The sequence below is a fragment of the Sebastes umbrosus genome, chromosome 11 (assembly GCF_015220745.1).
Source record: "Sebastes umbrosus isolate fSebUmb1 chromosome 11, fSebUmb1.pri, whole genome shotgun sequence".
In the NCBI taxonomy this organism is placed as follows: Eukaryota; Metazoa; Chordata; class Actinopteri; order Perciformes; family Sebastidae; genus Sebastes; species Sebastes umbrosus.
In genome coordinates this window covers 3,767,790-3,791,378 of record NC_051279.1, presented here as the reverse complement: position 1 = coordinate 3,791,378, position 23,589 = coordinate 3,767,790, and the positions used below count along the sequence as shown (strand labels likewise).

Genomic DNA, 23,589 nt, shown 5'->3' with positions numbered 1-23,589 from the left:
GGAGATGAAGCATGTAAAATTATGGTATTCTTGAAATTATAAGGATTAGTATAATTATATTGAATAATTTAAAGGTCCCATATCATGCTCATTTTCAGGTTCATACTTGTATTTTGTGTTTCCACTGGAACATGTTTACATCATGTAATGTTCAAACAACACATTATTTTTCTCATACTGTCAGCCTGAATATGCCTGTATTTTCCCTCTGTCTGAAACACTCCATTTTAGCGTATTTTGACGGAATTGCAACAGAATTGCGTTGCTAGGCAACAGCTTGGGTCCATGTGTAATTCCTGTCAGCTGATCACATTCACATACACTGCAACAGGAAATAAACTGGGACACATTTAGAATGTTTACATTTTAAATTGTATCAAGGGTCTAAATATTGTATATTCGTGACATCACGAATGTGCAGAAATCCTGACAGCTTGTTTCAAATGCAGAGATTCTGATTAAGGGCTGTGTGTATTTCCCTGTGGATTGAGTGTTTCGATACTTTCACAGTATTTATATAGGACTTAAGTCTGCTTTATAATAAAAAAACATGAAAATCTCACTTTTTTTATAATATGGGACCTTTAAGTGATATATGTGCACACATACTAATCATAGGTCAAAACAGCTAAAGCTAAATTTGTCTGAATTATAAAAGGCAGAAGTGTTAAAACGAAGAACCGTTTGGGAGCCGAAAAAGCCGGCTCTTCTTGGTGAGCTGAGCCAAATGATCCGGCTCACTAAAAAGAGACGGAATTCCCATCACTACAGTGGGCGGTGCTGTTCGTGAGCTCCGTTTTGACAGACGTCTCTCACAGCCAATAGGAGCGCAGAATCACCCCGAACGTCACAGGAAGTACGCGTCACTGTCACGTGGTTGGTTTATATAGGGTCAAGCGGAAGCGATTAGGCGCCATTTCGTTGCGGAGTTGTTGAGTAGTGTCTCGGTGGAGCTAACGGAGGACTGTGATAATACTCCGCCTTCAGCCCGATGGAAGCGGCCGGCAACCCGCATCACGACAGGTAAGAGCCTGCAGTCATGCTGTAATCGATAACCTGCATGAACCGAGGACATCTGATCGGTTTCTCGGTGCCCGTTAAGATGAAATAACTGTTTAAATGTCAGTGTTAGTGACCGTTAGTGACCGTTAGTGACCGTTAGTGACCATTAGCCTCTTTGGTAGCAACCGCTAGCTTGTCAGCTAACAAACGTTTGTCTGAAGACACAAACTGATTTAAGATAAGAGATAAGATAAAGATAAGATATTCCTTTATTAGTCCTGCAGTGGGGACATTTGCAGTGTACAGCAGCAAAGGGGATAGTGCAAAAACACAAGATGCATCAGCTAACACAGGAGATAAACAAAGTGTAACCAAATATGAACCATTTAAAAAGAAGGAAGCATAAAAATAGGAGCAGTTTATACAGTATTGACAATAAACAGACTATTAACAAAATTGCACGAGTGGAAAATGATATTGCACAGTGAGAATGAAATGAAATTACACCTGGAAATATCAGGTTATGGTCAGTGTGTTGGTGTGTAAGTGGTGTACTGGGAGCATATATAGTAACATGCAAAAACAAAGTGGATTATAATGAGCTGTTTCGACCCAAACTATCAAATCAGTCGTATAATAAACTTAACTTCTTTAAATGACATTGTAAGTCAAAATGGTTTGCAAGATAAGTGGGGGAATGTGCAGTGTACAGCAGCAAAGGGGATAGTGCAAAACACAAGATGCATCAGCTAACACAGGAGATAAACAAAGTGTAACAACATATGAACTATTTAAATAGAAGGAAGTATAAAAATAGGAGCAGTATATACAGTATTGACAATAAACAGACTATTAACAAAATTGCACAAGTGGAAAATGAAATTGCACAGTGAGAATGAATGAATGAATGAATGAATGAATGGAATTCCACCTGAAAATATCAGGTGGAATTTCATTCATTGTCAGTTTTTTGGTGTGTGAGTGTTGTACTGATGAGGTGCTAGTTGTGGAGTCTGACAGCTGCAGGAAGGAAGGACCTGTGATAAATATTAAAAAAAATATATATTATATTAGTAATTATAATATATATTCCTTTATTAGTCCCGCATTGGGGATATTTGCAGTGTGCAGCAGCAAAAGTGATAGTGCAAAAAACAAGATGCATCAGCTAACACAGTAAAAAAAAAAAAAAAAGCTAAATAAAGTGAAACAAAATGTGAACCATTTAAATAAGATAAGATAAGACTTATAAGATAAACCTTTATTAATCCCCAGAGGGGAATTCAGGTGTCAAAGCAGCAACATCAGCAAACAGAGTGAAACATAGGAGAGGTATAGGTATACAAAATTATAGAAACAATAATAAAGATACAGAGTGAATGGGTGAACATAGTGTGTGCAGTCCGTCAATAAATAAATGTAGTATGTACATATGTGCAGTCTATAAAGTGGTATATAGTATAATAATAGGAGCAGTATATACAGTATTAACAATAAACAGACTATTAACGAAATTGCACAAGTGGAAAATGATATTGCACAGTGAGAATGAAATGAAATTCCACCTGAAAATATTGCACAGTATGAATTACACCTGAGTAGTAATAATGATAATGATATTGTGACCTGGGAATGGATCCTTGCTGAGTTTCTGAAATCAAGTAACATTAACACACCGCTTAGGTTCATTTGTACAGTTAGTTATGGATGGATAAAAAAGCAAAAAACAAGATGCATCAGCTAACACAGGAGCTAAACAAAGTGTAACAAAATATGAACCATTTAAAAAGAAGGAAGCATAAAAATAGGAGCAGTATATACAGTATTGACAATAAACAGACTATTAACAAAATTGCACAAGTGGAAAATGATATTGCACAGTGAGAATGAATGAATGAAATTCCACCTGAAAATATCAGGTTATGGTCAGTTTTTTGGTGTGTAAGTGGTCTACTTGGAGCAGAGCTGGTTGTGGTCTACTGGAAGCAGTGCTGGTTGTGGTCTCCTTGGAGCAGAGCTGGTTGTGGTCTACTGGGAGCAGAGCTGGTTGTGGTTTACTGGGAGCAGTGCTGGTTGTGGTCTCCTTGGAGCAGAGCTGGTTGTGGAGTCTGACAGCTGCAGGAAGGAAGGAGCTTTATCTTTTTACAGCAGTCTATCTAAGCATGCCTCGTTTACTAAATCGCAGTTAAATGTGTAGATGTTACGTGAAGTCTCTCTGTTAGCATTTAGCTGCTCTCTCTCGTAAGCTGGCTACAAGGGGAGGCTTATGACAGCTGCAGCATTTATTTCTGCACAAATGTCCACTGTACATTCACTAGATATTCTCAGAGCTACTAACTATTCTGCAGTGTGTAGGTGTGCGCGCATGCACGTGAGGTGGAGCGAGCTGAGTGAAGGCAGGCAGAGGAGCAGAGTACAGCAGAGACTCCGGCCATGGAGACCAAAGCTACGGTCTCCCCCGCGTCCTCCGACCTCGGCCAACACTGTTTAACAGACGGGCTTCACTAGATACAACTTTGAGGTTTTGGTGCTTCCGTGTAGTTTGTGTTGGAGTCTGAGACGCGAGCGTGCATGGGACACCGACCCGGGTGATTTATACGTGTAAAAAGTTACAAACAGTCCCTTTTAATAATAAAATAATAAATCATATAATGTTAATAAAGAAACTCGGTAGAATTCAATTAACGCGGTAATGCTCATATGACATTTACAGTACATTTGGGCATTTTTATTTAACAGATCCTTTACTTTGTTGGGCGCAGGTGCACCAGAACATTTTAACCACAGGTGCACAATTACAGATGATAAAACACTGCAATGTAGCGTAAAACACTGCAATTGTAGTGTATTGTAACTAGGGCTGGGCGATAAGGCCCAAAAATAACATTGCGATATTTTTAGGCAATATCGCGATACACGATATACAGTATCTATTGCAATATTTTCAAATATCCTCAAGCACTTCATAAATGCTTGATTTAACCCTTTGATGCACACAATCACACCAATATGATGATTTTTGTAGTCCCTGCAGCACACTGTATGTCTGTCTGCATTAATACCTTGTTTATTTTCATTAGTGGTTTCTGTTGGAACTATTTTAATCTTGCATGCAAAAAGGGGGAAATCACAAGTTAAATTTAACAAAACAGTAAAAAAAAAACTGGAAATAAATGCTTTATATATTTTGATAAATACATAACACACACACACCATTTTTAGTGGCGTGTAATAAGTGTAAAGTAACTTCTTGTTATGTTTACCAGTAAGCTGTTATAACATTGCTGATAATAAAAAATCGTATTTTCCCAGCAGTGTAGAAAGACTCACCAATCACGAGGTGCAGCCTGTGGCCAAAACTGCAGTCTTGTCTACTTATTCAGGCTCACAGCTTTGGTTCTGTTAGCTGGACGTTCAGATCGGTAGATGTGGAGAAGTGGGTCACCTCTGTTAACCAACTTTTCTCTCACTGAAATGTAGAACTCCGGTAGAGCTTTCTCCGCAAAAAATTGCGACCAGGCAGTTCATATTTTGGATCAAGTCACTTAATGAGTCTTTTGAATCCGGGCTTTTCAACTACGCTTATCGGCGTTGTGATGTAGGTGTTTACAGCGGTCGTGATTTCATTCCATTTCGCACTATTTTTGTCATATGGCTTTGGAAAGCGAGGAAACCAGAGTCATTTGCTTCTGGGCTGGTTCTGGTTGCTTTGGTCGTGTTCTCGCTACCGTACTCACTTTGCCGCTTCAGTTCTTTCGCTTTCTCCGGGTTCCGGGCTTTCTCTCTCCGCTGCTTCCCTCCATAAACAAAAACACGCCGGCCGAATACGTCACACACACTCGCCCAGGAGAGAGGTCTGGATGGTGGCGGAGTCTGTGACGTATGTATCTGTGTCTGTGAGAGGGAGCCGGACTGCCGGCGGAAGACAAGGAAATGCCAAAGCGAGTCTCATGCCGGCGGGTAGGCTTAAGAACATTACATGACAATTTGTAGTCGATGTTCGCGATATAGTCATTCTATACACCGCACGATGGACAAGCCGCGATACATCGACTATACTCGATGTATCGCCCACCCCTAATTGTAACTAGATTGATTTGACCGATTTGAATTGATTTGAATACAATGCATATGATTAGTGTATATGTATAATGATGTTTTGTCCTAATGCCGAGGTCCACATTGGAAATAAGTTTTGCATTACGCTTTCATGTACTAACCTCTGGGTTGACGAAGCATCCAAGGATGTTTTTATGTCTCTTGTTTTTTATACCCAAAATAAAAATCAATGAAGATCTAGGGCATTTCCAGTAAAATATCACAAAACATCACTATTATTTCAGTTCATTTGTAATTAAATGAATTGATAAATATGCTAAAAAGCTTAAATAAGTTGTGCTCAAATAGGTTTGACTGGAAGTTCATATTGAAATGGATTCACTACACAATGGCTCATGTTTTCTAAATGATAATGCAGTTCAGCCACCGTTTGTGTTGCTGGGATTCAGACTGATGCAGGAAATCAGCTCACAAGCTTTGCCACAGTTTGTGTGTCAGTGGGGCAAGTGTGTGTCCTGAACTCTGGGGTGTGATTTAACTTCTTCTAAATCTGGTTCATGTGCTCTGCTTTGAGGGAGGTGAAAAGGGGATGATGGGAAGTTGAATCTGGCTCCGACCTTATCTCTTTTTAAAGTAGTCTCTTAACTGCAAGGATCTAAAAAATATCGAGATATTCATTTTCAGGCACGGAGGTGGTGCTAAATCTGATTATTTTCCCATGATTCAGGATATATTTATGAGTCAAAGAAAAAAAAAAAACCTGCTTCCTTTATTTATGTGGAGACAAATGTGATAATATATCATATATATATTGGGGGCTTATCACCCAGCCTTATTATAAGTGAATGTTTGTTGTTGTTTTTAGCTGGTGAGGAGCCATGCTGTGGCAGTTCCCATGACTGTGCTAAAAGTAGCAGCCTATTGATAGAACCGTAGGTTTCCTAGATGACGGTTCGCTGACTGGGAGGACAGAGCCATAGTTTCACTGGTGATGGGTCACGTGAATGAAGCATGTACAGTATAGGTTGCACTTTTTGACATTAGTACATTTTCCATGAGTACATGCGTTCATGGCAGTGGGTAGCAGTTCGGTGAATCGATGGCTTCATCAATAAGGGTGGCAAAGGTCATACAGCACAGTTCACTTAAAAGTGCCATTTCCTTCACCAGCAGCCGTCTCTCTCTGTGGACCTGGTGTGTCTTTGTCTTCCCTCACAAAACTGTGGTCACTGTTCTCCTTTTTTATTAATCTTTTATGATGTAGTGTAAAGAAGTGATATGTAGTTTGTACTTTCATTCTCACCACTTCTATTGTGAGGTAGCATTTCACTTCCTGCAGTTCTTCTTTTATCATTCCATGTTTAACTTTCCCTCATCCTCTCTCTGTCTCCTCCCCTCCAGCTCTCTGGTCGGGTTGTCCAGTGGCGGGATGGACCAACACAGTAGTTCGGGCAAACGCATTCGTAAGCCCTCCCTGCTGTACGAGGACTTCGAGAGCCCATCTCTGCCACACACGATGCCCCAGGGTCCTCCTGTCCCACCACAGCCCCCAGTGAAGGATCCCAGCCGGCCTGGCCGCATAACTAACCAGCTGCAGTTTCTCCAGAGGACCCTGATGAAGTATCTTTGGAGGCATCAATTTTCCTGGCCTTTCCGCGAGCCTGTGGATGCCTACAGGCTTAACCTACCAGTGAGTTAAATGCAGAAATAAGAACAGAGAAACTTTCACTTTCTTTTTTCACTTTAATTTTGTTTCTGCAACTCATTGTGGTGCCCCGGATCAGATGTTAAAGTAAGAATCTGGATGCTCCCTCTGTTAGATTTTGTTCATTTGCAATGTTCAACATGGGGCTGAACAACATGGGAAAATAATCTAATTGTTCCTTGTTCCTCTTCTGTATTGTTCACCAGCACGCCAGCATTAATCATTCTATAGTATGACCAACACAACATTGGATACAGTCAACGTAATAACTGCTCTTTCATGTAGGCCGGCTCTGCCCTAGGCAAAATTCTGATTTGGAGCACCCTCCCCCTGCCATCGCCTAGGGTTCAACCCCCCAGAACCCTTACCCTAAACCCCAACACACATGACATCACAATGGTTTTAAGACAAAAGTTAAGATTTTTATAAAATATTTTTTTTTTTGCGATTTTGAAAATTACATCACAATGTCAATTTCTTTTTTTTTTTTTAATATAAAATCTTCATGTGTTTTACTTCTCTGTCTATCGCTCTGCCTTTTCAGGATTACCATAAAATTATCAAACAACCCATGGACATGGGGACCATCAAAAGGCGTCTGGAGAACAACTTCTACCGCAGCGCAAGCGAGTGCATACAGGACTTCAACACAATGTTCACCAACTGCTACATCTACAACAAGGTAGGTTAAAAGGTAAAAAACAGATCTTTATCCATCGGGTTTTTGTCCTTTTTAATTTCTCTCTCACTGCCACCTTAATAAGATGGCACTATCACTCTAGAGGCCCTGACACACCAAGCCGACGGTCGGCTGTCGGACAGGTTGGAACCGTCGGTGAGCGCCTGTCGGCCTAGTTTCTTCAGTGTGTCCTGCACCGTCGGCTCTAGTCTGCCCATGTTGGAGATTTTTCGGCCGATTCAGCATGTTGAATCTGCGACGAAGCCCGTCGGTGAGAGAAATCACTCTGATTGGCTGTTCAGCTTAAACAAATCAGTGCACAGGAAGATAAATGTGTGAGTAAGTGAGGAAGGCAAGCCAACGAGAAAAATCAGAGGAAAAACCCAAAGCTTCTCTATTTTTCTGATCTTCATCTCATCTGATCATTCCAACAGACGGATATTTTCACAGCGACATCTAGAACGAAGGTAAGTGGTGAGTGAGAGTGGTGAGAAAAAGGTCAGCAAACAACGTTTAGTTTCATGTTTGTATCATAACAACAGCTTGTATTATCTGCCTGCCTCGGTCTTCCGGTTTCCCTTTTTGAATGACGACTACAGACTACCGCCGCCTGCTGGTGTGGAGAGTTATTTCATCTCACGCAGGCGCAGAACGTACGTGGTAGTTAGCCGTCGGCTGTAGTCTTTACGGTTTGTTCGAGTCCAGCTTTTTGGTCAAGATAAAGGCGACGAGAGGCAACCCAACTAGTGGCCTTCATTGCTGCTAGTTGTTTGATGTCTGGTTGGTGTGTCTGGGCCTTAATGATTACATTTCAGGTGGACCTTACTCACAGCATGGTTATATAAAGCTCAAGGCACTTGGGGCAGATGTCCAAATGTAGATTTGATGAGACAGGCCCAGGTGTTTTCTCAGGGGTTTTCTGAACGTTGTGTGAGAGGGCAAGTTTACACCTTTTCTTGATTTCCCATGAGAAAAAGGTCACCCAACACTTTGCAAACAGAAAGTTGTCTGTGATGCTATCTGGGATGCTATCCTATGTAATAACAGAACATGTGCTGACCTGCTTACACTGTGTGTATGCTACAGCATAGCTTGTGAGGCAAGAGGAAAAATGAAAATGCCAAGTTGACAAGGAAACGAATGACTACAGCATCCAACAGTTGAGAAACAGGGTGCCGCCTCTGAAGATTTAGCAGAGATCCATTACCAAATCATTTTTTTACAAATCAAGACAAGTTCTCTGGAGATGTAAACACAATGGGCCTCATTCAACAACCTTAAATACCTTATCTTAAAACCCACTTACAGTTTTCACCAAGATTTTTCTGATTTGGGATTTGTTCTTAGGTAAGAACAGAATATACACACAATTGAGAACACCTACGCACATTTGAGTGCTGACATGTTCGTGCAAAATAACTGGTTATTGCAATTTCTTCAATTCAATTAAACACTACACTAACACCTCTACACTGAACAAGTAATAGCATCCCATGCATCTTTTGTGTGTTATTTTATATCCACTACTGATGCTATTAAATATGACCGCTCGCTTGGCGTTCACTTGTAGTGGTAGTGGTGGTAGTAGTAGTAGTATTAATTTCATTTTGGTCCTTATTGACAATTTTCCATTACAATAAATTAATAACAATAAGGCATTAAATTACAGAGAAAACAAAAAAATACTGTCAGAAAAGGTGTAAGATGAAGCTTAAGCTTATTATACCTACTCAATAGACGTTAACCCTTTCACTACTGGGTTTACAAAAACAAAGTTCCAAACATTTCATACAAAATAATAATCTCACCTCAGTTTTATATGTGTTAACCACCTTATTTTTTAAATATTTCTTTAATTTGCAAATCGAACTACACATTTTGAATTCCTTGTTTTAAACGTACTTATCCCCCTAAATTCATACTGGCTCTCCCTAATATCTAACGACCTCTGAATACAGTCAGGAAGCAGATTATTTTGAGCTTTGTACGTTATCTTTGCAGTTTTAAGATCAACTAGATCACAAGCCTTTAAAGCATGTAAGTTAATAATTGGTTGGTTCTTAATATTCCGATTGATTTTCCAATTCTTCTCGCTCTCTTCTGTAGCATGAAAATGTGGTTAGTGTTGGTGTTTCACCATACCGCCGCACAGTAGGTAATGTATGGAACTATGAGAGAACAATACACTCATTTTCATACACGCTTTCTATTTCAACATCATTTATCATTATAAGAAGACGGGTACGAACAATTCTAAAAAATCTGACAGACTTTTCTTAGGACCTTTCTTAAGAACAAATTTAAGAAAAAACTTAGGAAGATATGAATGAATGAGGCCCAATGTCAGTTGCACACCAGAGATGCTTACAGTGATCATGCAGCAGATTACAGTGTTTTTTTTTTTTCTTCCATTAGGCTTTGACCGTGTGTCTAAATCCAGCTGTCTTGGCCGAGGGTGTCTAAGTCGTAGTTGTAGTGTCCCAAAAACTTTGATTCTGTCTTAGCATCTAGGGGTGACACTAAAGAGGTCATCATCATCAGTTTCATCCATATATCGCTGTTTTTCCTTTTGTTATTCATGTCATTTGTAAAATATCAGAAGCAGTGACAAACCCCAGAACAAGTTGCAAGCTTTTGTGAAGTTTTGCCGAGCAAATGTTTGGTTTTTAATGTCGATGCTTTCATCAGTCTGCACTCTGCACATGAATTAATCAGCTAAACACTAATAAAAAAAATAGAGTTGTTCCGATACGATACCAGTATCGAAAATGCGTCCGATAATGCCCAAAATTCGGTATCGGGTATTGGCAAGTACGTAAGGCTGCACGATTATGGCCAAAATGATAATCACGATTATTTTGATCAATATTGAGATCATGATTATATCACAATTACTCATTGATTTTAGGGACAACAGATCTTTTTTTTTACAACATTAACATTTAAATAAACAGACTGCTTTCACCTCCATGTTGTGTTACATTCCTGCTAATGTACAAATATTTGCATCAAAATAAGGCTGATCCTTCTTCACGGTGCATCTCCTAGAATCAAAATGCAATGTACCAAAACATTTTACTCAAAATTAAATAAATGGAGCACTGCTTTCACTTTAACGCATTTCTGTTTAAAAGGAGTAATATGCAGTATATTACTCTTCCACTCTGGACTGCAGCTGCAACATTCAGTAAAGTTATTCACAGGCTGCCGCTGTAAGGTGCGCGCGCAGTGGTGTGGCAGCTCCCCAAAAGTGAAGCCAGAACATCTCGGAATGCCGGCTGGCTGTTAATTGAGGCAGCGCTTAATTTAATATGCCACAGAGTTTTCTATGAGTGGAGCACGCATTTTAAACGTCAATATCGCAGTCGATCATGTTCATTTAATTGTCGGAAGCTAAAATTGTGATTGTGATTTAATATTCTATTAATTGCGCAGCCCTACAGGTACGCCAGTCTATGCACCGATCTGATACCATAATTTATTAACCCAGAAAAAAATCAACTTGTTAAACCAATTGTTCTTCTTCACCGCTCCAAAACCGTAGCCTTCACTGTACTATCCTATCATGGCTGCCACTGGCAACTACTTTTTTAGAGCAGCGGAGAAGAACTGATTGCGGGTAGTTTGTCACGTGACGATAGCAAACAACAACAGTGCGGTGCTAGTGGAGAGCGTAACGGTAACACTAGCCAGAGCGAGGAAAATGTCAGCCATTTGGCAATATTTCACAGTGGAAAATTCAACAAGTAAAACTGAATAATAAAAGAAAGTTCTATTGCATTCAGTCTTTAACCTGAGCCAGGCCATATAACAAAGATATTGATCATATCACATCCATACATGATCAGTAGTAAACAGCTGTTAAATGATAATAATAATAACTATGTATTTTTTTTATCACGCTGGTATCTGATCGGGAATCGCTATCGGGAAGGAAAAAATGGCATTGGAACATCTCTATAAAAAAGTATATTGAAATTAATACTGTCCAAAGAACATATATTATTTTCTTTACTGTTATTTTTACTGTTTGGCAGTGTGCTAATGTGTTTATAAATTCTTTTCTTGGCTAGCCGACAGACGACATTGTGCTGATGGCTCAGCCCTTAGAGAAGATCTTTCTCCAAAAGGTGGCCCAGATGCCCGAGGACGAAGTTGAGCTGCCTCCTCCAGCTGCTCGAAGCAAGAACAGCAGGGGAAGAGGTCGCAAGTCTAACTGTGAGTTAGTGACAAAGTGTTGCAGAATTTGAAGTTGAAGTTGTTTCTATAGCTGTTGTTGTTTTAGTTCACTACTAGAATCACAAGAAACTTTTTGTTATGGCGTTCAGTCTCATCTACCGCTCAGCAGTTATACAAAATGTTCTGTTTTTTGCAGAAATGTATCATGTGAAAGTAGCATTCATGGTAGGCACATAAAAAGCCAAGCATGTCTCCAGTGATGAGAGGCTTCCTCCAAACTATTTTAGACATAGCTTTTGTCACCTGTCATTCTGTAGCTGACTCACTAAAGTTGAATTTTGATCTCTCACCAGCGAGGGCTCAGCAGGTGCCAGCGGTGTCCCAGTCAGCCTACTCCCCCTCTTCCTCGGACACTGGGGAGTCCATGCTGGCCAACTCTCCCCAGACTGTGCTGACCAAAAGCCTGCCTCCGGCCAACATCATGGGCCTGCCCCCTACACAGCCCACAACCAAGGTATAAACACAGTACTGATAATGATAATTAGCATCATTTGTGTAGGAATGTCTGAACTGGCTGTCTGTACACATAAAAATGAATGACAAACAAGACCAGAAAATTAGGGTTTAGCATATTCAATAGGGCTGTCGCAATAACCGCAAGCTAACCACAGGGGATGGCAAGCAACCGCCACAACCGCTATGTTCACATTTTTTAAGCGCTGAGCATCTATTCTGCACTGAGCGCTGCACGTTTGGTGTTTTTTTCTGGTCGCCGACAGTTGAGCACTGTCACTTTTTTACCTCGCCATCCAATCACAATGGAGGAGAGGCGGGACAAATACCACAAAGACCAACCGTCACATCCTACATGTAGGCTACAAGCGCTGAACAACAACAACAACAACAATAACAATAATGGAGGAGAAATGAATACCTTGTGCCGTGTGACATTTTTACTTCTGCGGATATTCCGTATCATAGCAACTAGGGCTGCACGATTATGGCCAAAATGATAATCACAATTATTTTGATCAATATTGAGATCACGATTATTCATAGATTTTATAGACAAAATATTTTTATTGCAATTTGACAATTAAATAAACAGAGCGCTGCTTTCACTTCCATGTTGTGTCACTCTAAATTTTCTTCTTTTACATTGATATTGTCATCTGTAGCAGTTATTTGCATTAAAAACACACAATTCAAATTATTAGGAAATAAATGATTGTATTTTTATTTAAATATCTGCTTTGATTAAAAAAGACTTGGCATTAGTAGTTTTAATGATATATTATAAGCTGCTTAGAGCTAGTGTTGGGAAGTTAAACAGGTCATAATTCCCTCTCTATCTATTTTATATTGCTGTGAAAACATCTCCTTCAAACAACTGGATTTATTCAAGTTTTTTGCCAAAAACTACATTTTACAAGATTACATTTGAACGCATCATGATAGGGTTATAATTTATCATTGCCCAATACTAATTTTAACTGAGTAGAGCTTGAACACACCATAATGTGCTCCGTGCTGTCGGCAGACGAGCCGGTCACTGTGATTACTCCGAGCAGGACTTTGGACTTGCAGTTGTGACAAATTGCAGCTTTATGTCTTCTTCACTCACGCTGAAGAACTTCCACACCGACATGTTATGTGTGTGTGACGTTACTGACCGTGCCGCTGTGTGCTGACGTAAAACCATCATGTGGCAGCTGCACACGTGTTTGTGACCGGCAAAAACTTGGATATATGAATATGAGACTGCTGAAAACCGGCAAGCTTCTATCGGCTGCTGATTGATGGAGCACCTCTAGCTGTTAGTTTAGGAAGCGCTTGATTTATGCAGCAGAGTTTTCTATAAGCGGAGCATTTTTAAAGTCAATATAGCAGTCGATCGTGTTCATTTAATTGTAGGAAGCCAAAGTTGTGATCACGATTAATATTTGATTAATTGTGCAGCCCTAATTGCAACCAGACACAACTAAAGCATCTCAGCTGAAAAAAATGTTGCACCTCATTGCCCTTCTGTGCTCTGCATTTAACAATACCAAGTGTTTCATTTGTTTCAAAATTTGTTTCAAAACTGTCATTTTTGTTATTTAAAGGCAACAATATACGTAATACAAGCTTAACAATGAAGCTTATTTTTACAGCACTAAAATTTAAATAAATGAAGTAATTTGCAAAAAAAAAGAATTGCAATAATACAGCATATCGCGCTGTTGAGCAAATCATTATTAGTATAGGGGAAATTCCTTCACCGCGACAGCCCTAATATTCAATTAATATTGTTTCATGTCTACAAATGTCTGGGGTGGGGTCGCTGAAACATGTTGGTATTTTAATAGGCAGAAGCGATACAGATTTGAGTGCCTTATGAAAGCAACACAATATTTAAAATCTAAATATGTATTTCATATATTTCATATATTAAGCATTTTTGTTGTAAGAAGAAAAATGACGAGCAATATCATGATTAGAATATTGGGATCATAGTGACTTCCAACCTCTTTATTTCTAGAAAAAAGGTGTGAAACGTAAGGCAGACACCACCACCCCCTCCACCATGGGCTTGACTGTGGGCATGTCGGGAGCAACGCACATGGTGGGCTTGGGGAAAGGAGGCCACGGGGGCCAGGTCCACGACACCTCCTTGCACACCATCTCCTCCATTGGGGGCATGAGCTTGGAGACCCCACCTGGGATGGGCCTGGTCAGGAGCCCTGGAGGTCCCGTCCTGCTCCAGCCAATGATGGCAGGCAGCGGACGCAGAGTGGGCAGCGGACGCCCCATTAAACCCCCCAAGAAGGACTTGCCTGATTCTGTCCAGGCTCAGCCCTCAAGGAAGGGCAAGCTAAGCCCTCAGCTGAGGTACTGCAGTGGGCTGCTGAAGGACATGTTGTCAAAGAAACATGCTGCGTACGCTTGGCCTTTCTACACACCTGTGGACGCAGCTGCACTGGGACTTCATGACTATCATGACATCATTAAGTGTCCCATGGACCTCAGCACCATCAAGGTGACTTCTCATATGCTTTTGGAATACTTGTGGAACGAGTAATAGATAGTATAGCTCCTTCTGTTACTGATTACAAAGTAAAGTTATGTTGTTTCAGATCTCTTAATGTTAGAATGGCCATTTTTGAATGTGATGACGAACACAGAAGCAAGCATTGGGGCTGAAAATCTGCAATGTATTGTAAACTGCAAATTGTCAATTTTAAAGAAATATAAAAAATATTCATAAAATTGTGAAGAACTTCTGGTTGAAGCTCTAAAATGGTCCTCTCCTATCCCTTCATCAGAGGAAGATGGACTGTCGTGAATACAGGGACGCTCAACAGTTTGCTAGCGATGTCAGACTCATGTTCTCCAACTGCTACAAGTACAACCCACCTGACCATGATGTCGTGGGCATGGCACGGAAACTGCAGGTGAGCCTAGCTTTCCAATTCTATCAGCCAGAAATGAAAGTGCAGACTGTGAGGAAATTCTTTTCTGCTGTGACAGTTAATTCTTAGTTTTTTTTACCCCCTTTCTTACCCTTTAGGGGGCTGAACACACGGCACGTCTTTAGCACGCTCAAATTTCATTGTTGTCAATGTAGACGTGTGGCTGGTGCGCTCAAACACAAGAGCGACACTGTCGTAGCACGCAAGCGTTCCCAAGAGCCTATTTCCCGGGCCGTGACGGCTGCGCTCCGAGATAAAAACAGTTCAACTTTTGGAACGCTGCAGCGCACACCGCATGTCATGTGAGGAACAACCAATCACAGCCGCAGATATCTTTTCTTCCTTCTATAAATATCAGTCTACGGTAATATATGGAGGATAAGTTAATCTACCAGAGCCTTATGATCCGTCCTATTCTACTTGCTTCACCCTTTCTGTCCAAGGACGGCAAAACATCCGTTGAAAGGTCCGCCAAACTGACACAGAGAAATCAAAACTGAGGGATTTACGGTGCTGGAAGTGCATTTATTTTTGTTTTGATTGTGTTTAGTTTAGTCAGTGAGGCTTCCTGCTAAATTACCGCAACTTCATCATCGTCATCGCATCACGCAGGTTTTGGTTGCTTAGTAACGGCAGGCGCGAGAGGAGTGCAACCTCCCAAGCACATTGGAAAGAGAAAAAAAAGGGCGGCACAGCTGGCGTTTTCCATGCGTTTTAGACGCGGCATGTGTACGGCCCTTAATTTGGACTTTTTTATTTTTGTGCCCCAGGATGTATTTGAGTTCCGTTTTGCCAAGATGCCAGACGAACCACATATGGATCACACAGCCATGTCAATGAGTGGCCATCCAACGTCCTCGTCGTCCTCTTCCTCGTCCTCGTCGTCCTCCTCTTCCTCCACCTCTGACAGTGAGCCGAGCAGTGAGAGTGAAGAGAGTGAGAGCAGCCCCAACTCAGACAGCGAGGAAGAGCGAGCACATCGTTTGGCTGAGTTACAGGACCAGGTGTGCACACAAGTAAGTCCTCCAGTACTATTTATTCATCCAGGTCTCCTTTATTACGACGTGTTTCATGTGGAAACAAAAACGTCTTTCACAATGATAATGTTTTTTATATATTTTTCAGCTCAGAGCCATGCATGAGCAGCTGGCTGCCCTCTCCCAAGGCCCCATCGTCAAGGCCAAGAAGAAGAAAGAGAAGAAGGACAAAAAGGAGAAAAAGAAGAAGCAGAAGAAGCTGGAGAAGCGAAGTCGAGCTGTGAGAAGCAGAGCTGGCTCTGAGGAATGGAAAATGCCCGGCAAGATCCTGAAAACCAAGTCTGCCAGAGCAGGTGGCTCCCAGCCCAAGAAGAGCCAGGGGAAGAAGAGTAACAAGAACAGCAAGTTAGTAGTAAAATAATTACTCACCGCGCCAAATTACCATCAAACTGTATCTCATCTTCACATCGACAGTTTTGAAAGCTTCAGCTTAGTCGACTAATCGGTCGTTTTGTTCTTAGTCGGCTAAGATCTTTAGTCGATTAGTCGTTTTTTTTATGCTTTTTTCATATTGAATGACTTATTTCCAAGAGACTTATGAGCACATTTCTGGTCAACACAAGATTTGAAGTGGTGTTTTAGAGATCTTCCGATTAGATCAACTGATCGATTAGTCGACAAAATCGTATGAATGTTCGTCAACTAAGAATTTCTTTGGTCAAGGACAGCCCTAATCTTTAATAAGAATATCAAGCAGCTGATAATAATGGAGGGCTGCACGGGGGTGCAGAGGTTAACACTGTCGCCTCAAACCCGGCTTGGGGCCCTTCTGTGTGGAGTTTGCATGTTCTCCCCATGTCAGCGTGGGTTTTCTCCGGGTTCTCCAGCTTCCTCCCACAGTCCAAAGACATGCAGGTTCATTGTTGACTCTAAATGTCCCGTAGGTGTGAATGTGAGCGTGAATGGTTGTCTGTCTCTGTGTCAGCCCTGTGATAGTCTAGCGACCTGTCCAGGGTGTACTCTGCCTTCACCCAATGTCAGCTGGGATCGACTCCAGCCCCCCCCCCCAGCGACCCTGAACAGGATAAGTGGTTAGGGATAGTGAATAAATGATAATAATGGGCTTTTGTCCCAACTGTATTGCTTCCTCTCGTCCTTTGCAGGGCCACAAAAAAGCCATTCTACCCCCCACCGCCCACTTCCATGCTGCCGCACTACGACTCTGAGGAAGAGGAGGAGATCGTGCCCATGTCATACGATGAGAAGCGCCAGCTGAGCCTTGACATCAACAAGCTGCCGGGGGAGAAGCTGGGTCGTGTGGTCCACATCATTCAGTCCAGGGAGCCTTCACTGAGGGACACCAACCCCGAGGAGATAGAGATCGACTTTGAAACGCTCAAACCGTCGACACTGAAAGAACTGGAGCGCTACGTCATGACCTGTCTGAGGAAGAAGCCCCGCAAGCCTTACGGTGAACAAGGTAAACGTCCGTCAATCAGATACCAGAATATTTAGTTTCAGCTGCATGTTGGTTAACACAGAGCCCAGACCTGCCAACCTTTGGGCAACTCGTTTTTTTATTTATATTTTATTTAGGGCTGTCAATGTTAACATGATAATAACACGTTAACGCAAATTCATTTTAACGCCACTAATTTCTTTAACGCAACTTGCCATTTTTAGGTTGTAGCAGGTTCAGTTTTAAAGCTAGAGAGAAGATACTAACATCACAAGAAGCAAGAAAATCTAAGAAATCCATTGGTACCAACCATGTCATGCTCGCTTGTCAAAAAAGGAGGTTAAATAACGCTCCAAACTTGAACTAAATTTTGTCAAGGAAAAAGTGGCATGGCCATTTTCAAAGGGGTCCCTTGACCTCTGACCTCTTTATATGTGAATGTAAATGGGTTCTATGGGTACCCACGAGTCTCCCCTTTACAGACATGCCCACTTTATGATAATCACATGCAGTTTGAGGGCAAGTCATAGTCAAGTCAGCACACTGACACACTGACAGCTGTTGTTGCCTGTTGGGCTGCAGTTTGCCATGTTATGATTTGAGCATATCTTTATGCTAAATGCAGTACCTGTGAGGGTTTCTGGACAATATTTGTAATTGCTTTGTGTTGTTAATTGATTTCCAATAATAAATATATACATACATTTGCATAAAGCAGCATATTTGTCCACTCCCATGTTGATCAGAGTATTAAATATTTGATAGAGCTCCCGTTAAGGTACATTTTGAACAGAAATAAAATATACGATTCATTTGCGATTAATTGTGATGAACTATAGACAATCATACGATCAATCAATTGAGATAGTTTCTTTATTTTTATTTATAAATATATATATATATATATATATATATATATATATATATATTATTATTATTAAAGCTGGGGTAGGCAACATTGGAGAAACCAACAAGCGTACAGTAGATTTTGGGCGCCCTGATAGCTCACCGGGTGAAGCGAGCGCCCATGTACTAAAGCTGAGTCCTTACAGCAGCGGCACAGGTTCGATTCCGACCCTTGGCCCTTTTGCTGCTTGCCATCCCCTCTCTCACTCCCCCTTTTTTGTCTTCATCTGCACTATTGAATAAAGGCAAAACAGCCCAAAAATGATCTTTAAAACAAAAGAGTAGACTAGATTCTTAAATAATCCGCTACAGTCCCCCCGTGACTCCAAATAGGATAAGCGGTTACTGATAATGGATGGATGGATGGAAGCCCTGATGTTCCAAGACCACTCCGCTACCAAAAACACTCTCAACATTTACTGCATGTTATCTACACCAATACACAATTAACCATTACCGTATGGACCATCTTTTCAGGCGCAGCAGGAAAGAAAGGCGGTGTTGGCAAGTCTAAAGAGGAGCTGACTCTGGAGAAGAGGATGGAGCTGGAGAGGAGGCTGCAAGATGTCAGTGGGCAACTAAATTCTGTCAAGAAACCTACGAAACCTAAAGGTGAGCTCACATCCTTAGGCCCCGATCAGACAGACGTGTCACTATAGGCTCAGCCGCTTCAAAAACACTCTCTCTCTCTCTCTCGGCACCAGAGAGGAGCGCATACCATAGGAAAACAATGGTTTTGCAGGCGGCAGGTTTCTAGCGACATGTCTCCGTGTGATCGGGGCCTTATTCTGTATGTGCATGTCTTCTCATGCACACCACATGCGCCTTCGATGTTGCTGTTTAGATGTAATTTATTTCTTGATTATTGTTTGTCTTTCGTAAAAATTTTACAGGGTTCATTAAAACCCTCTGAAGGGCGTTTTTTGCTCCTGTTATACAGATACAGATAGCTTTATTTATCCCCAAAGGGCAATTCAGTTTCTGCAGTCCACCGAGACATATACACAATGTTTATCCTTCACGCTACCTACTTCAGTGAAGCAATTGCAGCATAGCGCCATCTCCTGGAGTGTCAGGTCTGTTCAGTATCTGTGGTACAATGTTGACAGAAGTTCATGCTGTCTCTCTTTTTTCCACTAGTGATGTACAGTATTATAGCTAAAAAACTAAAACTGAAATTAGTTTATTTTCGTTTTTATTTTATTTTTAGTATTTTTTTAATCAGGCAACAAAGGATGTAGTTTTTATTTTGTTTCAATTTACTACAAATATTTTCCACCGCTGATTTTCGTTTTTGTTTCACTTTTATTTTACTATAATAACCCTGATGCCCACAAGTGTTAAGATAAGATAAGATATTCCTTTATTAGTCCCACAGTGGGGAAATGTGCAGTGTACAGCAGCAAAGGGGACAGAGCAAAAAACAAAAAGCAAGATACTACACAGTGCAAAACAAAATATGAACAATTTAAATAGAAGGAAATATAGGAACAATATATACGGTTTTGACAATAAACAGACTATTACCAATGTGTTACCAATATTGAAAGAAATAGGGGCTCTACATGCTATACATAGTGAACTATTTACATGTTTACAACCGCTCTTGTCCTCTCCTCTCTGCTCTGTGTAAACAGCCTGCAGTCAGTCGAAGATTCACTGATTTTTTTTTTTAAATATTTTTTTTTGTCATGTGACTGTTGATCTCAGCCGAGTCATTCATAGCTTCCCAGTTGCACTTTACAAGATCTGGTTGGTTTGGCAGCATTTTAAATGAGGCATGTAGAATAAATAAAACATTTTTTTAAAGAAAGCATGCCTTTCAAACCTGCCGTGGGGGTTGAGAGGGTTAATAGTTCTCTTCCTTTCCATGTCTACCTGGTGTATCCGTGTTTATGTACTCTTTCTCATTGTTCTGTCCTCAGTGGAGAAGCCCAGCACTGTCGAGACTCACACCCAGCCCTCTCGCCTCAGCGGCAGCAGTTCCTCCTCCGACTCGTCTTCTTCCTCGTCTTCTTCCTCGTCTTCAGACACCAGTGATTCAGACTCTGGTTGAGATCCGTAGCACTGGCTAAGAGAGAAAACACTAATAACTCAGGGACTTGGGCTGGCCCAGGACACAACGCACCCTGAAACAGTAGTGGGCTGAGAGATATTAGATACCATGGCGAAAAACACTCCGAGTGGACTCTTAAAATGTTTTGAATGTGGGATCGAGGGATGAGAAACAACGTCTCGGTGGATAATCGTAGAACATAAACACTAAATGCCTTGGTTTCCCCCTCCTCCCCTTTTTGTAAATACTTGTACAAATTTATGTTTCTTTTATAAAGAAGAATTTTATGGTGATCCCCCAAAGAGGGAAGCGGAGTACTAGAAGAAGGATGTGGAAAGACGGGCCTTACTCCAAATCTGATTTGGCTGGCCTCAGGCTGTGTCCTCTGTGGTGACAGAATGGAAGAGTGATTATTTATTTGTTTTCTTCACCTACATTTCCTCAGACGTTACTGGAATTTGAACCGGCAACCTTTTTGGTCTCAAGCCTTGCTTTTCTAACATCTGGCCTTCTGCCGCGCTTAATATTTTAGATCAACCTCTAGAATCAGCCTTAATCATCCAGATTGTTAATATTTAGATTATTTGGAAAAAATAATATATTGTTATGGAGCGGTAAGATTCCTTCTCATGTTCACAGGAGCTATTGAGCAGTTAAGAAGAGCAGACCTCTGGAATCTGCCATTTTCAGGTCAAAATTTGAAGCCAGTTACGGTTTGAGTTCTGGATCATTCCTCTTTTATGTTTACACACATTGTTCTTGCAGTGAAATCTCAGTTTGACATTGAGCTTTAGGCTGCATTCTGATTTTACAGTTGTTTTCTGAAAACAAAGTGGGTTTATAGTACAGTATAGAAATGGTTTAACATACTGTAACTGTAAAGTTTGCAATTGAGTAACTCATTCAGTTTGTATTGATTTTGATGGCTGCACTATTCTCCTAGAAGTCCACCAGTCTTATAAATATGACACTTCATTGCAAGTACTGTCTTCAGTATTTAGAAATCAGCTCTTTACTGTTCAGCTTCGATATTGTTCTCAACATTTCTCTTCATTACATCAAACTGTAACTGAAGTGTGCATCTATTACACAAGAGCTGAACACATGCTGCTGAATGTTATCAGATTATAGCGCAGGTTTCTAATTTCCACATTAATCTCCTGAACATGTGAAGTATTGCATTGCTGTTTCTTGAAGACATCTGTAGCACTTAGAAACCCCGGTGAAGGTTTCTTAAAGAAATCTTTCGGCTGCTCGGCACTTACTGGAACAAACGGTGTTGACTGAATAACACCACAGGTTTCCCATAAAGAGACAACAAAGTCCTCATAGCCCCATGCATAGTTGAAGCTGTTGTTGAATGTTCAGTGAAAGAATATATGCTTGTATATACTTAAACTGTATTTGCTGTCGCACAAACTATTGTATTTCTGCTGTTCAGTCTTTCCTTTCTTTTCAGTTATCTTGTTTCCTTTTTTACATGCTGTTATTTCTCATTCAAGTTAACTGTCTTAGTTGTTTCCTGAAGAGAGTTCACATGAGCATCGCTGCCTCTGGTCAAGCAGGTCGTTGCCTCTCAGAAGCATACCTTCATTTGACAAGTGTGTGTTTATTAAAATATTCTCTTCTGTAGAAAGAGTTTGAGTTTTGTCTGGCTGTCTGGGATCTCTAATTTTAATTTTTTTTTTTTTATTTGTTTTAACTGTTGGTCAGACAAAACAAGATATTAAGACATTACTTTTTTTCCTGAAAAGAAGTGATTAATTTAAGAAAAAAAAAATGAGCAGATTAATCAAGATGGAAACAACTGTTGCCTTAAAGCTGACACTGAGCATTAATGGAAGACAGGAGCACAAATCAATTTGTTCTTTTTAACACTTTGACTGCTATAATATACTGAAGTATGATATGACGTACAATTAATATTCCATAGCTTTAAAAACGTTCGATAATTGCTGTAAACTTGGTATTTTAAAGGTCCCATATTGTAAAAAGTGGGATTTTCATGTTTTTTTTAAATTATAAAGCAGGTTTAAGTGCTTTATAAATACTGTGGAAATATTGAAACACTCAATCCATGGAGAAAGACATACATCCCGTATAAACTAGGCCTGTAAACAAGCCGTTTTGTGATGTCACAAATCTACAATATACTGTATAGACCATTTCACAGTTTTAGACGTAAAAATCCTAAATGTGTCCCACTTTATTTCCGCTTGCAGTTTATGTGAATGACTTCAGCTGACAGGAAGTAAACATGGACCCAAACTGTTGCCTAGCAATGCAATACCATTGCAGTTCCGTTGAAATGCGCTAAAACGGAGCGTTTCAGACAGAGGGTAAATACAGGCATATTCAGGCCGACAGTATGAGGGAAGTAAAGCGTATTTTGAACATTATAGCATGTAAAAAATGTTCTAGTAGAAACCTGAAATACAACTACAAACCTGAAAATGAGCACGATATGGGACCTCTAAGTGAAAAAGATGTGTCCAACTTGTACCAGACTGGTGCACATATTGTGATTATGATTTTCCTCCACTAGATGACAGCAGTTACTCTTGTTAATATCTGAGTTACACGGTCCTTTCATTGTTGTCAGGTAGTGGCTAGAAGGGAACCAATAGTTAAGAATAGTTAATGGTTGAATAGTTAAGGTTAGGCATTGACCTTGAATAGTTAAGGTTAGGCATTGACCTTGAATAGTTAAGGTTAGGCATTGACCTTGAATAGTTAAGGTTAGGCATTGACCTTGAATAGTTATGGTTAGGCATTGACTTTGAATAGTTAAGGTTAGGCATTGACCTTGAATAGTTAAGGTTAGGCATTGACCTTGAATAGTTAAGGTTAGGCATTGACCTTGAATAGTTATGGTTAGGCATTGACTTTGAATAGTTAAGGTTAGGCATTGACCTTGAATAGTTAAGGTTAGGCATTGACCTTGAATAGTTAAGGTTAGGTATTGACTTTGAATAGTTAAGGTTGGGCATTAGAGGTGGAACGGTTCACAAAATTCACAGTTCGGTACATTTATGTTACAGCGAGGAGGTCATGTTCTGATTTCAACATGCTTTTCATTTATTTGGCAAAAATAAGTTAACAAATGTTTGCCTTA

The 23,589-nt window shown here is 40.5% G+C and overlaps 1 protein-coding gene across 4 annotated transcripts; it reads left to right on the top strand.

Annotated features, from left to right (window-relative positions):
- Nucleotides 1-903: 903 nt before the first annotated feature.
- brd2b (bromodomain containing 2b) lies at nucleotides 904-22,112 on the top strand. Of its 4 annotated transcripts, XM_037786150.1 has the most exons (12): nucleotides 904-1,023; nucleotides 6,463-6,751; nucleotides 7,311-7,448; nucleotides 11,519-11,663; nucleotides 11,978-12,138; nucleotides 14,146-14,643; nucleotides 14,930-15,058; nucleotides 15,847-16,092; nucleotides 16,202-16,458; nucleotides 17,217-17,533; nucleotides 18,896-19,030; nucleotides 20,344-22,112. In XM_037786150.1, the coding sequence occupies exons 1-12, from the start codon at nucleotides 992-994 to the stop codon at nucleotides 20,472-20,474; spliced, it is 2,478 nt and encodes an 825-aa protein (XP_037642078.1). In that variant the 5' UTR covers nucleotides 904-991; the 3' UTR covers nucleotides 20,475-22,112. The 4 variants fall into 4 exon arrangements, with proteins under 4 accessions (XP_037642078.1, XP_037642081.1, XP_037642080.1 ...); XM_037786153.1 differs by lacking the exon at nucleotides 14,146-14,643; XM_037786152.1 differs by lacking the exons at nucleotides 904-1,023; nucleotides 6,463-6,751 and having other exon boundaries at nucleotides 7,332-7,460.
- Nucleotides 22,113-23,589: the final 1,477 nt, after the last annotated feature.